The 17,101-nt window shown below is 37.0% G+C and overlaps 2 protein-coding genes across 6 annotated transcripts in view; both read right to left on the bottom strand.

Moving 5' to 3' along the window:
- Window positions 1-6,356: 6,356 nt before the first annotated feature.
- The window catches only part of LOC127726511 (sentrin-specific protease 6-like), a 41,089-nt gene continuing 30,344 nt past the window's right edge, over window positions 6,357-17,101 (bottom strand). For both annotated transcript variants that reach the window (XM_052233871.1, XM_052233872.1), the window contains exons 17-21: window positions 16,589-16,675; window positions 15,944-16,023; window positions 10,756-10,824; window positions 10,184-10,331; window positions 6,357-9,500 (exon numbers count right to left, since the gene is read on the bottom strand). In XM_052233871.1, coding sequence (XP_052089831.1) covers window positions 9,357-9,500; window positions 10,184-10,331; window positions 10,756-10,824; window positions 15,944-16,023; window positions 16,589-16,675 — 528 coding nt within the window. In that variant the 3' untranslated portion in view covers window positions 6,357-9,356. The remainder of the gene's footprint in view (window positions 9,501-10,183; window positions 10,332-10,755; window positions 10,825-15,943; window positions 16,024-16,588; window positions 16,676-17,101) is intronic.
- LOC127726533 (uncharacterized) lies at window positions 11,352-15,400 on the bottom strand. 4 transcript variants are annotated; one of them, XM_052233921.1, is made up of 3 exons: window positions 14,686-15,400; window positions 13,006-13,304; window positions 11,352-12,166 (listed from the first exon to the last, which is right to left on the bottom strand). In XM_052233921.1, exons 1-3 carry the CDS (start codon window positions 15,275-15,277, stop codon window positions 12,110-12,112), a joined length of 948 nt encoding a protein of 315 aa, XP_052089881.1. In that variant the 5' UTR covers window positions 15,278-15,400; the 3' UTR covers window positions 11,352-12,109. The 4 variants fall into 4 exon arrangements, 2 of the variants coding, with proteins under 2 accessions (XP_052089881.1, XP_052089880.1); XM_052233920.1 differs by lacking the exon at window positions 13,006-13,304 and having other exon boundaries at window positions 11,352-12,825; XR_007993563.1 differs by lacking the exons at window positions 11,352-12,166; window positions 13,006-13,304 and adding an exon at window positions 12,420-12,825 and having other exon boundaries at window positions 13,633-15,400.

The following is a 17,101-nucleotide window of genomic DNA, read 5'->3' as shown; positions in this document are numbered from 1 at the left end:
TTATTATAGAATTGTTGTTTCTTTGCTATATTATGTTTTGTATTTGTTTTCGTCACAAACTAAGTATATTGATATTACAAAAATGATATTATTATTAACATAAATTCTGTGAATAGTCATGACATTTTAAAGATCTCTCATCCAAAGTCACCTGATTTGGTAATGCATTTTTTAGGCAAAAAAAAGGCTCTTTAAGAGGGCACGACCTCTTTTACCTCTGTTGTATCTAGACTGTCTTCAACAGAAGTGTAGAGAGCTAAATAGCATTTTTATTTTATGAATATATGTATAAATGTAGGAAAAGTTGTCTTGTTAACATTAGAATTAGCCATTAGTGAAACAAAAACATACCTTTTTTCTAAAACATACCCAATCTGTAAATACTCATCAAAATTGTTGTTAAACATCAATGTTAAGCGTCGAATAACATTCCAATTTTTATAAATATTAAAACTACAATACTTACCTGTCAAAAATGCTTTTTAATTTTTGACAATGCACACAGTATTGTTGGTGACAACAACTTTTCAGACAAGCAAGGATCAGAACACTTTAAAACTAAGTCAAAACCATCAAAACAAAATAAACTGAAATTCCATTTAATAGCCAAGGCTTGTATAAAATTTTAAAAGACAGGAGTTTTTATTCAAGTGCCACTGATGAGCCTTATGTAGATGATACACATGTCTAAAATATAAAATTGCAAGCCTGGTATATTGATAAATATTTTTTTAAACCATACTAAAATAAAATGCCTCGCTGAGCGCAGCCTGATACAACTGCAGAGGTCGAACCCTGAACAGTTTGGGCAAATTTGGACACAATATTCAAGCTTGATACTGTCTGAATTCGGATTGTGATCAAATTTTGACATAATATAGGTTTCTGACACAAAATAAATGTGGTCAAAGATCTTACAAATCTATTGCACAATACTGTGCAATTGAAGATTTCTTCTTGAAACTTTTCAAAAATTCGAAATTTGAAAAATTTTGAAAAAAAATCCCCCACCCCCCACCAACTTTTAAAAACCCCCCTTGGAGCAATAACCCCAAAACTCAATCCCAGCCTTTCCTTTGTAGTATGGAACATTGTAGTACAATTTCAGAGAGATCCATACACTTAAACACAAGTTATTGTCTGGAAACTAGAAAATGCTTGTTTTTGGCCCTTTTTGGCCCCTAATTCCTACATGTTTGGGGCAATTAACCCCAAACTCAATCACAGCCTTCCCTTTGTTATATGGAACCTTGTGGTACAATGTCAGAGAGATCCATACACTTACACACAAGTTATTGTCTGGAAACTAGAAAAATGCTTGTTTTTGGCCCCTTTTTGGTCCTTAATTCCTAAACTGTTGGCCCCATAACCCCTAAAATGAATCCCAACCTTTTACTTGTGGTATTAAACATTGTGGTACAATTTCGGAGAAATTGAAATACTTATACACAAGTTATTATCCTGAAACTAGAAAAATGCTTGTTTTGGCCCCTTTTGGACCCCGAATTCCTAAACGGTTGGGACCATAGAGATCCATTCACTTAAACTAAAGTTATTGTCTGGAAACCAATGTGTCTTCGGACGACGACGACATCATACCATTATACGATCCCAAAATTTTTTTTGTGGTCGTATAAAAATGTGGATAGTGTCCACATGTGTCCACAGATGATGCCCCTGCTTGCATATCATATACTTATAAAGGGACATAACTGAAGAACGGTAAAAGTGACGCTACCCAAATTTGAACTTGATCTGAGTTTTGTGGTAATGAATATTGTGTATAGGTTTCATAATGTTTGGTTGGGGCAAACTTAAGTTACAGAATGGAAACTAAAAATTTTGCAATCTTTCGATTTATAAAGGGGCATAACTCAATAATGGTTAAAGTGACACTACCCAAATTCAACTTGATCTGTGTTTTATCAGTGGAAGTCAAAATTAAACATTGCATTGTATAAAGCATTGATTGTAGTTGATTCAACTAAAATCATGGACAAAGGAAGATAACTCCAATTTTAATAAAAATTACTTGATATTTAGAAGAAAATAAAAATTTTGCAATTTTTCCATTTATAAAGGGGCATAACTCTAGAACGGTTAAAGTGACGCCACCAAAATTCAAATTTGATCTATGTTTGTGATAATAAGCATTGTGTATAAGTTTCATAACATTTGGTTGAGGCAAAACTTAAGTTAGAGAACGGAAACTAAAAATTTTGCAATTTTTCCATTTATAAAGGGGCATAACTCTAGAACAGTTAAAGTGACGCCACCAAAATTCAAACTTGATCTGTGTTTTGTGGTAATAAGCATTGTGTATAAGTTTCATAACATTTGGTTGAGGCAAACTCGGAAACCAATTTTGGGACGTACGGACGGACGTATGGACGGACGTACGTACAGACGGACAAGGGTAAAACTTAATGCCCCCTCCGCTACTGCGTGGGCATAACTATCATCTTAACCTTATATGACGAAGAATAGACATTTGGTATTGATGAAGTACTGGAGCCCTTACCTAAGGTAGATCAATGGTATACCGCCATCTTGGATTGTAAAATAGCAGTTCACAATAGGTCTAGTTCTTTTCTTAAATCTGCAAATTTTGAGACAGAGTGGCAAATAATGGGTTAGACTGTTTATTTGAATAAAGATAAATATGTGATTTATTGCATTATTCAGACTGATTTATTAACTACTATCTTTCCTAGGTACAGGGGCAATAACTAAAAAAAAACACTTTTTTTTTTGTTCTTTAAAACAATTTATAAATACAAATGTATCTTAGAGAAATAAAGGATTCAGAGTAAATGCAATGCGATTTCTGTTATAATTTATTTTTCCAAGGGGCATAACTCGTTAAAAATACTTGATCAGCACTTATTTTCGAAAGTGTCAAAGACATTCTGATATAAACCTATGATATAAATTTCATAAAATTCTGGAAAGAATTGTACGCATGAGAGCGCTAACAATGCAATTTTCCATATAATCAATATTTTCTAGGGACATAACTCTTTTAAAAATAATTGATCGTCACTGATTTTCGAACTCGTCCAAGACATTGCTAATATAAACCTATGATATAAGTTTCATAAAAATCTGGATAGAATTGTACACATGAGAGCGCTAACAATGCAATTTTCTATATAATTAATGTTTCTAAGGGGCATAACTCTTTTAAAAACAAGAATGTGTCCATAGTACACAGATGCCCCACTCGCACTATCATTTTCTATGTTCAGTGGACCGGGAAATTGGGGTCAAAACTCTATAATTTGATATTAAAATTAGAAAGATCATATCATAGGGAACATGTGTACTAAGTTTCAAGTTGATTGTAATTCAACTTCATCAAAAACTACCTAGACCAAAAACTTTAACCTGAAGCGGGACAGACGGACGGACGAACGAACGAACGATCGAACAAACGGACGCACACACCGAAAAACATAATGCCCCTCTACTATCGTAGGTGGGGCTTAATAATTGATCAGCACTGATTTTCTAACTTGTCCAAGACATTGCTGATATAAACCTATGATATAAGTTTCAAAAAAATCTGGCAAGAACTGTACATGTGAGAGCGCTAACAAGACCGGACGGACGTATGCCTGGTGTTTCCATGTCCCCCGAAACGCGGGGGACAAAAATAGCACGGTGACCCATACTCTTTATTATATTTTTTAAATAAAATGCTCCGCAGGGCGCAGCTTGATACGACCGCAGAGGTCGAACCCTGAACAGTTGGGGGAAGTATGGACACAACATTCAAGCTTGATACAGCTTTGGATTTGGATTGTGATTAAATATTTGACACAGCATAGGTTTCTAACACAGATTGAATGTGGTCTAAGAACTTAAAAATTTTAAATTGGACATTCACCTATTATGGTCCAATATCCAAAATCTAAATACATGGTTAGATTCAGCATATCAAAGAACCCCAAGAATTCAATTTTTGATGAAATCAAACAAAGTTTAATTTCGGACCCTTTTGACCTCAATGTGGACAAAGTTGATAACGGGGCCCAAAAATCAAAAATCTAAATACATGGTTAGATTCAGCATATCAAAGAACCCCATATATTCAATTTTTGTTGAAATCAAACAAAGTTTAATTTTGGACCCCGATTTGGACCAACTTGAAAACTGGGCCCATAATCAAAAATCTAAATACATGTTTAGATTCAGCATATCAAAGAACCCGAAGAATTCAATTTTTGTTAAAATCAAACTAAGTTTAATTTTGGACCCTTTCGACCTTAATGTAGACCAATTTGAAAACGGAACCAAAATTTAAGAATCTAAATACACAGTTAGATTCAGCATATCAAAGAACCCCAATAATTCAATTTTTGATGAAATCAAACAAAGTTTAATTTTGGACCCTTTTGACCTCAATGTGGACAAAGTTGATAACGGGGCCCAAAAATCAAAAATCTAAATACATGGTTAGATTCAGCATATCAAAGAACCCCATATATTCAATTTTTGTTGAAATCAAACAAAGTTTAATTTTGGACCCCGATTTGGACCAACTTGAAAACTGGGCCCATAATCAAAAATCTAAATACATGTTTAGATTCAGCATATCAAAGAACCCGAAGAATTCAATTTTTGTTAAAATCAAACTAAGTTTAATTTTGGACCCTTTGGACCTTAATGTAGACCAATTTGAAAACGGAACCAAAATTTAAGAATCTAAATACACAGTTAGATTCGGCATATCAAAGAACCCCAATAATTCAATTTTTGATGAAATCAAACAAAGTTTAATTTTGGACCCTTTGGACCTCAATGTGGACCAATTTAAAAACGGGGCCCAAAATCCAAAAACTAAATACACGGTTATATTCAGCATATTAAAGAACCCCATGAAATCAAGAATAAAACCCCATTGAAATTGGTCAAGAAATAAGCAATTTATAGGAAGTATCTTCTTTTGCACAATCCTGTGCTATTAAATATTTCTTGCTATTGCGCAATACTGTACAATTGACAATTTCTTGCTATTGCGCAATATTGTGCTATTGGATATTTCTTGCTATTGCGCAATACTGTGCAATTGAAGATTTCTTGCTATTGCGCAATACTGTGCAATTGAAGATTTCTTGCTATTGTGCAATACTGTGCAATTGAAAATTTCTTGCTATTGCACAATACTTATTATATAATAATTTACACATCCTGTTTGGTGTGTATCTCCTACCATATCATTATTATTTGATTTTAAATATAAATCAGAAATAACCAACTTAAAATGGAAAATTTTAAAAGAAACAAAAAAGGAAAAAAAGAAAAAAAAGGAAAAAAAAATAAATCCCCCCAAAAAATTTTTTGAACCCCCATTATGATTCATCACCCCCAAACTCAATCCCAGCCTTCCCTTTGTGGTATGGTACCTTGCAGTACAATTTCAGAGAGATCCATACACTTGAACACAAGCTATTGTCTGGAAACTAGAAAAAAATGTGTTTTTTGGCCCCAAATTCCTAAACGTTTAGGGCAATTACCCCCAAACTCAAACCCAGCTTTCCCTTTGTGATATGGAACCTTGTAGTACAATTTCAGAAAGATCCATACACTTACACACAAGTTATTGTCATGAAACTAGAAAAATGCTTGTTTTTTGCCCCTTTTTTGGCCCCTAATTCCTAAAATTTGGAGGCAATTACCCCCAAAATCAATCCCAGCATTCCTTTAGTGATATGGAACCTTGTGGTACAATGTCAGAGAGATCCATACACTAACACACAAGTTATGTCTGGAAGTTACAAAAATGCTTATTTTTGGCCCCTTTTTGGCCCCTAATTCCTTAACTGTTATTACCATAACCCCCAAAATTAATCCCAACCTTCCTTTTGTGGTATTGAACCTTGTGGTAAAATTTCATAAAGATCCATTCACTTAAACTAAAGTTAGAGTGCGAAAACCAATGTGTCTTCGGACGACGCTGGACGACGCCGGACGACGACGACGGACGACGACGACGCCAACGTCATACCAATATACGACCACAAAAATTTTTTTGCGGTCGTATAAAAAGCATGAAAAAAACATTCTGGCAAAGTATAAGAAAATTCTATCTGAGGTTATATATATGCCAATGATCCACCTTAAGTGGAAATAGTTTGAATTAATTTATACAAGTAAATGTTGACCAACTACAGAGAACTTCAAATGTGGCAACACCTCAAATCAATATACTGTGGATCAAATACAGAGAACTCCAAGTGTCGCAACACCTCAAATCAATATACCGTTGATCAACCGAAGAGAACTCCAAGTGCCACAATCCTCTCCAATCAATATACTGATAAAACATCACAAAGTAAAACAACAAACACAGATTAAACTGACAAAAACATTTTTAATTTATTTTGACAAATGCACAATATTTGTTTGTGACATTATCATATTTTAATAACAATTATATTACATATTAACAACATATTATACAATCAAACTCCCACAAAATTCCTTGTGTAAGAAATATGAAGTGCCAATGCAATAAATATTCGTGTCCTGTCCTGTGGTATAATGAAACATACTCTCAGTAAAATTTTATTTACAAAATGTGAATGAAATGAAATGAAATACACATTACTCAATGATAGTCTAGTACAAATAAAAGACAGCAGCCTACAGGGGCAGATCCAGGAATTGAATTAAGGTAGTTGTGACCATAATAAGTTTGCAGAGCAGAGCAGAGCAAGGTGAAATTTTTTTTTGAAGTTTTTGATGAAATTTTTTTTTTAACTGATTGGGTGCATGCCAGCAATGCTCCCAAGTCAATCCGCCCCTTCAGAACATTTTGTGTGTGTTATAATCTCATTAAACGATTGATTTTTAAACTTACAACCTTAAAACATACAATACTGTTCAGTCTTCTAAGTTCTGATCAGTCTATTCCTAAAATGATAAAAATGATTCTTAATTGTATTTAATAATAAATGCTGAAATGGCTGAAAGGTGACTCTAAATCTAAATCATGTAACAAATAGAGGTATCTGGGACACCTGAGCAACTTTTTCTGTGTAAATAATTAACCTGTTTGCAAACCAATGTAACAAATTTTTTTACTGACTGAAACACTTAGAACCTATTTTAGTATAAAAATCCCTTGTTGTGGAGGAAAGTTAATAACATTTAATATCATACATAGCACTATACTGTGTCTATAAATCATATAAATAACAAAACATCCTGAATTATATAAAATGGAAATAAAAAAAATCAATTATTTTAAGTACCAGTCTTTAGAAGGGTGTACAAGCAATCAAAAGTAAGTCACAAAAACATGGTCTTAAAAAACTGTAAAACTATAAATGCTTATCTAATTTTAAAATGCCTAGGTCTTCAGTCATGTTAGTATGAATAAAAAGAGAGGGTAAAAAAATGTCAATTTGACAGCAACCCAACAATGCAAATAACTAAGACATTTAGAAGTGACCTTATAACAGAAGAAAGACATATTTCTTTGAATAGACAGTCTTTAAAGGTTGTGAATAAACTCAACAGAAACTATTCAATATAAAAATAAGAAGATGTGGTATGATTGCCAATGAGACAACTCTCAACCAGAGACCAAATGAACTTTACCATTAACATCAAATGTTCCATAAACGACTTAAACATTAAGATACATGTACATTATAACAACCACTTTTAAACAAGGTTTCCGATTAAACACAACATTTACCTTGATGTGATTTTTGCGGTTGCCTGAAGTCAAGACCCTTGTCAGTGTTAGCTGTTAAAACATTTTCTATGCAGCATGCTTATCATGTTTATTTAGAATTCAAATATATATATTCAGCAATGTTGAATTGTACACAAATTGTCTCCACTCTTGGTGATTTAAATTTTAGAAATTATCTATGGTGGGGGAACTTATCTTTTTTTGAAGGCCATATTGTGACCTCTAGATGTCTATCATGATTAACTTGTGTTGTTGTGTTGCTGTCTTGCTGACATTTTCCCTTTTACTTTTTTTATAATTTATATTGATATTGTCTGAGTTATCTCCCTTTATTATTACATGCTTTTCAGTTACCATATCAAGGTAAAAAACTAAAAATTCATTTTCTGAATTATGCAATTTGATGTAAGTTTCTAAATTTGATCACTTCCAAGTATCTTATTTTTGACTGGCAATGAAATGATTTACATTTACACATGTAATAACATGTACACATGGAATAGCAATCACATATGAGATTTACAAATAGAATAGCACTCAACACATGAGATGAACAATAACATTTGTAACTTTTTTGTTCTTGTTCTACCTTATAAGTAAACCTGAATTTCCTTTCCACACTTCTTAAATTTTTCAATATTTTAGAGATTTATAATTCATTCTGATGTCAATCTAAATTTCTGATCATTTTGTTGGAATGGTTAGCATGGTTGGTATATTTATATTTTGTCATATCAAGCATATCAAGGTAAGGAGGTGAAAACTAAAAACTAAAAATACATTTTTTTTAATTATCCAATTTGATGTAAATTAATTTCTTTTTTTTTTTTTTTTATTATTTCCTGGTATGTTTTATGTCAAATTGTAGATATAACTTTTTATCATTGTACCCATCTATCCTACAGTTTGAAATTGACCCTTCTCAGTGTTAGTAAAATAATAGATAACAGGATATTAAAGATAATTACTTAAATTTCCAAAAATTTAACCCATTGAACTATAATTTTCTCCAATAGCTGACCTAATGAAATTTTCTAACATAATCTCTTTTCCTTTGATGCTCATTATTTCCTATTCATAATTGTTAAACCAAAATTTCTTTGTCATGGCATAATATCAGATAGATGGAAAAAGTGATATAAATTTTCTTTCCTGACATGCAGGGGCAAACTTTCTCAATCATGTGTTATCTCCATTTTTTTTTTCCAAAACAGAAGTTTAGTATGCCTCTTGACAATTTCACATTGAATTTGTCCCTCTAAGCAGAATGTGGAAGGCATTCATCGTTTAACAATAACCCCCAATTAATTCTATGATCCATGTCTATCTCTCTCATAATGTATAACATATCTAAACTCATTCATTGCACCTCAAACTTTTTTTCTCAAACTCAAATCTCCTTTTTAAAAAGTAAAATTCAATATACATTGCTTCAAATTCTTTTGACAAGGCAATTTCTAGTTCTCATGATCTGTTGGGCATTTCAATTTTACTGACTTGACATTCTATAGTCTATTTCATTTTACATCCTCTTTCACTGTCTATTCTATATTCCTGATTTCAACAACTTTCGATTTCATGACTCTTACGAATACATAATTCAATGTCTTTGGTGAGTGTCACATAACAATGAGTTATCTGCCCTTTGTCATGATTTTTGTTTTTCATTGTCATATCTTTCTTTCAATGTCATCACCAGTTCCTTGATTTCTTCTCGTTTTCTTGTCACTCGTTCCTCTGTGAACCAGTTTGCTAAGCTTTTCATCGGGAATGAAAAATTAAATATTGGATCCTGAAAAGTAAAATGACGTAGCCTTATTATTTCGGATTCTGTATGACAAATATACAATATTAGGTCAATGTCAGAAAATATCAATTTGTTTATATGAGGCTTAGAAACTGTGGAGGGCAAGGTTTACCAAGCCCTTTCATGCCATATATACAAAAAAATTGATATTTTTCTAACATTGACCTATTGTTTTTATGCTGTTGCTAAAAATTGGCTACATTTATAGTTATGAAAATGTTAACACAAAAATAACATGCATATTCCATCCTTTAACGTACCCCAAATTGTGAAGTTAAGTGACGTAACATGAAATTGACATTGCACAAAATATCACTTTGTTACTATAATTAGAAGATAAAGGCAACAGGAAGTGTTCTACCTGGAGCAGAAATCATGTACTTTGGTCTACTTAATACATTAATACATGGAAATGTGATGGATTATTTAATAACAACAACATGCACATGTCGACATAGAAATATCTTTTAACAAATTTTTCTTTTCTGAATGCTTACTTTATTTTTGCAACAGATTGTATGTCAGAATTTTAAATTCATCTTTAAAGTTTGTACTAAGGGCTCAGCCACAAGCACACCATCCCAGTGAAATCACAAAAAAATACTCCTTTTAATATTTTTTATGTTATACTGTACAGGTAAAGTATATTCTATTACTTATATAATTACCTCAAAGAAGCTATCAACATATTGTAAGACATACACTCCACAATCACTGTAATTTGTTTGCTGAGGCACTTTAGGGGAAGCTCCTTTAAATTTTTCCCTGATACTTCCAGTCTGACTTTTCTTGCAGTTCCATTCTACTTGCAAATAACTGTAATGTTGGAAAGTATAAAATTCATGTGTACATCCTTTGTTCTGTTCACTTTATAAAAGTTTATAAAAATTAAACAGTCAATTCAATATTGAAAATAATGGCAAAGTATTTGAAAAGTGTGGAATCATATCCAACTTGTCTTAAAAATATTGGAAGCAATATTTGTAAGACATGATTTAATGGCAAATTTACATCAATATTGACATGACTTTCTAGTATGTACCTAATTGCAGAAGTAGAAAATATTTTATCACACTTTTCTAGCTCTAAATCTGAACAGAAGACAAACTTAAAATAATTGATTTGCAAATGTCATTTTATCAACCAGTACATAACTATGGACAGTCATTTTATAGGCCCTAAATTTGTAACAAAGGTCAGTTCAGAAGACAAGTAACATATAAATATACAAACAACTTACTCTTTTAAACTATTTATAATTCTCTGTCTTGACTGACCAGCTAATGAATCCATTACCATTATACACGGTCTGAAAATATAGAAATTTTACAAAAATAAATACATCGTTCTATAGTTTCTGCAGTCATAAGTCTAGATGTGAATGAACACAGATATCTTGGCACAAGGCAAATGAAACACATTTTGAATCTACTGGAATGCTTTAACTTGCACTTTCATAATCCTTTTCACAACAAAAGCCAAATATTGTGTAAGCTATCAAAATTAAAAGCTTGTTTCATATATACTGCAGCAATTTTCAAAATGATACCACCAAGTGAAAAAGTTCCTTTGTCTACATGATATTTTTTTTTAGTTTTGATGACAAGTATATTAATACTACTGTAAATTCACAAATAATTGCATGCATTTATTATATTGCATTTTTTGAAGGATGGACAAAAATGTGAGATCAACTGTTGTGAATTCATAAAAATCCCAATACATTGATATGTATCAGGTATCAGAATGTGAGATCTTATTATTGCGATACCCACCTACTCGCAATTTTTCACATTAATAAAAACCTCGCAATAATTTCTGAATTTACAGTATTTTATATAGGTTTATAACAAATATATGATCCCCTGAACATAATACAGCTGTCCAGACTGGATGTGACCCCCTGAACATAATACAGCTGTCCAGACTGGATGTGACCCCCTGAACATAATACAGCTGTCCAGACTGGATGTGACCCCCTGAACATAATACAACTGTCCAGACTGGATGTGACCCCCTGAACATAATACAGCTGTCCAGACTGGACGTGACCCCCTGAACATAATACAGCTGTCCAGACTGGATGTGACCCCCTGAACATAATACAGCTGTCCAGACTGGACGTGACCCCCTGAACATAATACAGCTGTCCAGACTGGACGTGACCCCCTGAACATAATACAGCTGTCCAGACTGGATGTGACCCCCTGTCCAGACTGGATGTGACCCCCTGAACATAATACAGCTGTCCAGACTGGATGTGACCCCCTGAACATAATACAGCTGTCCAGACTGGATGTGACCCCCTGAACATAATACAGCTGTCCAGACTGGATGTGACCCCCTGAACATAATACAGCTGTCCAGACTGGATGTGACCCCCCTGAACATAATACAGCTGTCCAGACTGGATGTGACCCCCCTGAACATAATACAGCTGTCCAGACTGGATGTGACCCCCCTAAACATAATACAGCTGTCCAGACTGGATGTGACCCCCTGAACATAATACAGCTTTCCAGACTGGATGTGACCCCCTGAACATAATACAGCTGTCCAGACTGGATGTGACCCCCTGAACATAATACAGCTGTCTAGACTGGACGTGACTCCCTAAACATAATACAGCTGTCCAGACTGGACGTGACCCCCTGAACATAATACAGCTGTCCAGACTGGATGTGACCCCCTAAACATAATACAGCTGTCCAGACTGGATGTGACCCCCCTGAACATAATACAACTGTCCAGACTGGATGTGACCCCCTGAACATAATACAGCTGTCCAGACTGGACGTGACCCCCTGAACATAATACAGCTGTCCAGACTGGATGTGACCCCCTGAACATAATACAGCTGTCCAGACTGGATGTGACCCCCTGTCCAGACTGGATGTGACCCCCTGAACATAATACAACTGTCCAGACTGGATGTGACCCCCTGAACATAATACAGCTGTCCAGACTGGATGTGACCCCCTGTCCAGACTGGATGTGACCCCCTGAACATAATACAGCTGTCCAGACTGGATGTGACCCCCTGTCCAGACTGGACGTGACCCCCTGAACATAATACAGCTGTCCAGACTGGATGTGACCCCCTGAACATAATACAGCTGTCCAGACTGGATGTGACCCCCTGTCCAGACTGGATGTGACCCCCTGAACATAATACAGCTGTCCAGACTGGATGTGACCCCCTGAACATAATACAGCTGTCCAGACTGGATGTGACCCCCTGAACATAATACATCTGTCCAGACTGGACGTGACCCACTGAACATAATACAGCTGTCCAGACTGGACGTGACTCCCTAAACATAATACAGCTGTCCAGACTGGATGTGACCCCCTGAACATAATACAGCTGTCCAGACTGGATGTGACCCCCTGTCCAGACTGGATGTGACCCCCTGAACATAATACAGCTGTCCAGACTGGATGTGACCCCCTGAACATAATACATCTGTCCAGACTGGACGTGACCCACTGAACATAATACAGCTGTCCAGACTGGACGTGACCCCCTGAACATAATACAGCTGTCCAGACTGGATGTGACCCCCTGAACATAATACAACTGTCCAGACTGGACGTGACCCCCTGAACATAATACAACTGTCCAGACTGGATGTGACCCCCTGAACATAATACAGCTGTCCAGACTGGATGTGACCCCCTGAACATAATACAGCTGTCCAGACTGGATGTGACCCCCTGAACATAATACATCTGTCCAGACTGGACGTGACCCACTGAACATAATACAGCTGTCCAGACTGGACGTGACTCCCTAAACATAATACAGCTGTCCAGACTGGATGTGACCCCCTGAACATAATACAGCTGTCCAGACTGGATGTGACCCCCTGTCCAGACTGGATGTGACCCCCTGAACATAATACAGCTGTCCAGACTGGATGTGACCCCCTGAACATAATACAGCTGTCTAGACTGGACGTGACTCCCTAAACATAATACAGCTGTCCAGACTGGACGTGACCCCCTGAACATAATACAGCTGTCCAGACTGGATGTGACCCCCTGAACATAATACAGCTGTCCAGACTGGATGTGACCCCCTGAACATAATACAGCTGTCCAGACTGGATGTGACCCCCCTAAACATAATACAGCTGTCCTGACTGGATGTGACCCCCTGAACATAATACAGCTTTCCAGACTGGATGTGACCCCCTGAACATAATACAGCTGTCCAGACTGGATGTGACCCCCTGAACATAATACAGCTGTCTAGACTGGACGTGACTCCCTAAACATAATACAGCTGTCCAGACTGGACGTGACCCCCTGAACATAATACAGCTGTCCAGACTGGATGTGACCCCCTGTCCAGACTGGATGTGACCCCCTGAACATAATACAGCTGTCCAGACTGGACGTGACCCCCTGAACATAATACAGCTGTCCAGACTGGATGTGACCCCCTGAACATAATACAGCTGTCCAGACTGGATGTGACCCCCTGAACATAATACAGCTGTCCAGACTGGATGTGACCCCCTGAACATAATACAGCTGTCCAGACTGGATGTGACCCCCCTGAACATAATACAGCTGTCAAGACTGGACGTGACCCCCCTGAACATAATACAGCTGTCCAGACTGGACGTGACCCCCTGAACATAATACAGCTGTCCAGACTGGATGTGACCCCCTGAACATAATACAGCTGTCCAGACTGGATGTGACCCCCCTGAACATAATACAGCTGTCCAGACTGGATGTGACCCCCTGAACATAATACAGCTGTCCAGACTGGATGTGACCCCCTGAACATAATACAGCTGTCCAGACTGGACGTGACCCCCTGAACATAATACAGCTTTCCAGACTGGATGTGACCCCCTGAACATAATACAGCTGTCCAGACTGGATGTGACCCCCTGAACATAATACAGCTGTCCAGACTGGATGTGACCCCCTGAACATAATACAGCTGTCCAGACTGGATGTGACCCCCTGAACATAATACAGCTGTCTAGACTGGACGTGACTCCCTAAACATAATACAGCTGTCCAGACTGGACGTGACCCCCTGAACATAATACAGCTGTCCAGACTGGATGTGACCCCCTAAACATAATACAGCTGTCCAGACTGGACGTGACCCCCTGAACATAATACAGCTGTCCAGACTGGATGTGACCCCCCTGAACATAATACAGCTGTCCAGACTGGACGTGACCCCCTGAACATAATACAGCTGTCCAGACTGGATGTGACCCCCCTGAACATAATACAGCTGTCCAGACTGGACGTGACCCCCCTGAACATAATACAGCTGTCCAGACTGGATGTGACCCCCTGAACATAATACAGCTGTCCAGACTGGATGTGACCCCCTGTCCAGACTGGATGTGACCCCCTGAACATAATACAGCTGTCCAGACTGGATGTGACCCCCTGAACATAATACAGCTGTCCAGACTGGATGTGACCCCCTGAACATAATACAGCTGTCCAGACTGGATGTGACCCCCTGTCCAGACTGGATGTGACCCCCTGAACATAATACAGCTGTCCAGACTGGATGTGACCCCCTGAACATAATACAGCTTTCCAGACTGGATGTGACCCCCTGAACATAATACAGCTGTCCAGACTGGATGTGACCCCCTGAACATAATACAGCTGTCCAGACTGGATGTGACCCCCTGAACATAATACAACTGTCCAGACTGGATGTGACCCCCTGAACATAATACAGCTGTCCAGACTGGATGTGACCCCCTGAACATAATACAGCTGTCCAGACTGGATGTGACCCCCTGTCCAGACTGGATGTGACCCCCTGAACATAATACAGCTGTCCAGACTGGATGTGACCCCCTGTCCAGACTGGATGTGACCCCCTGAACATAATACAGCTTTCCAGACTGGATGTGACCCCCTGAACATAATACAGCTTTCCAGACTGGATGTGACCCCCTGAACATAATACAGCTGTCCAGACTGGATGTGACCCCCTGAACATAATACAGCTGTCCAGACTGGATGTGACCCCCTGAACATAATACAACTGTCCAGACTGGATGTGACCCCCTGAACATAATACAGCTGTCCAGACTGGATGTGACCCCCTGAACATAATACAGCTGTCCAGACTGGATGTGACCCCCTGAACACCCTGAACATAATACAGCTGTCCAGACTGGATGTGACCCCCTGAACATAATACAGCTGTCCAGACTGGATGTGACCCCCTGAACATAATACAGCTGTCCAGACTGGATGTGACCCCCTGTCCAGACTGGATGTGACCCCCTGAACATAATACAGCTGTCCAGACTGGATGTGACCCCCTGAACATAATACAGCTGTCCAGACTGGATGTGACCCCCTGAACATAATACAGCTGTCCAGACTGGATGTGACCCCCTGAACTGCCTTTAATGAAATCTTACTGTTGTATCCCCTCTTTAGAATTCTTTATCATTTCTGGATCTTTTAATTCCTCTTCAGTCAATAATCTGCCCCTAGGTTCCTGTAAAAACAAAAATATTGTTAACTAATTTAAATCTATATGTATTATATATATTTTATCAGTGCCATATTTATACTTGAAATGCATTTCTCATCAAGCTGTCTGGAAAATTATGTTAAGTGAATTATGCAGGTCTTTGATTGTCTCTGTTAAACTCATTAAAAAAATTTGTAACTTTGGAGCAACTCAGAACTTGACATATTGTGTATGTTGACCTCTAGATCATAGATGTAAATGTGTTTTTTTTGTTTTCATTATTGACATTTACTCTTCATCTCCTTTTATTTATTATTAGACATTTGTTTGGCACTAGATGAATTGCAATGAACTTGTGGATGCCAAGCATAAACATTTTCGCTGAAAAGATAAGTTACTCAAAATTTTAAAAATAGAATGCCTGCCTTCTAATTTTTGAAGGGTGTATATTATTATCACAAAACCTAAGGATCCTGAAAGGTCATCCAAACAGAAAGAAAAACTGAGCGTTTTCAGATCCTTGTTAGGGAAGAGTAGATCCAGAATCTGTATTTTAATCAGATTCAGTACATAATAACAATGTGCAAACCTGTGAATCAACACCACTATTGGAACCAGTCTCAGCTGTATCCATGTTTGTTTCAGTTTCATTTGTGTCCATTGGCTCTTCATTATCCTGTAAGATAAAAATATTCTCTTGTAAATTTATGTTCTCCATTTAAGGTTATTCCAAGAGAAGCTAAGGGTAGGCTTGGATTAAAACACCCTGTTTCTTATCAAAATTGTATATGTAAAGGTAAAGAAAAAGAGTGCTGCCTGTCACAACTCTTTTGATATTCTTTAAAATGCTTCACACTCACTTAATTCTTATTGGAGGGTGGTAAAGGGTTATTTTCGTGCAACGTATTTTGTCATTTTTATTTCACGTGCAGCCGTGAAAAAGGTTCGTTATTCAACGTGTTTCGTGTTCGGTAAAAAGATCAACGTGCAAGAAATTTTGAATTGTTCGTTCATCGTGAAATGGCAATTTTATTTCGCGTTCTTCCGTGCAGATACTCCCCCTTTACGCCCCTCTTATTGGTATCAATTTCTATAGAAGTAA

The sequence above is a fragment of the Mytilus californianus genome, unplaced genomic scaffold (genome assembly GCF_021869535.1).
Source record: "Mytilus californianus isolate M0D057914Y unplaced genomic scaffold, xbMytCali1.0.p SCAF_18, whole genome shotgun sequence".
In the NCBI taxonomy this organism is placed as follows: Eukaryota; Metazoa; Mollusca; class Bivalvia; order Mytilida; family Mytilidae; genus Mytilus; species Mytilus californianus.
This window is presented reverse-complemented; position numbering and strand designations above follow the sequence as displayed.

Bases quoted from the DNA above. Each gene is read 5' to 3' on its own strand.
- LOC127726533 (XM_052233920.1), bottom strand. From the start codon at position 15,277: ATGTTCAGGGGGTCACATCCAGTCTGGACAGCTGTATTATGTTCAGGG. The intron at 12,826-14,685 runs GTCACATCCAGT...ATGTTTAGGGAG, and splicing joins GCTGTATTATGTTCAGGGGG to TCACGTCCAGTCTGGACAGC.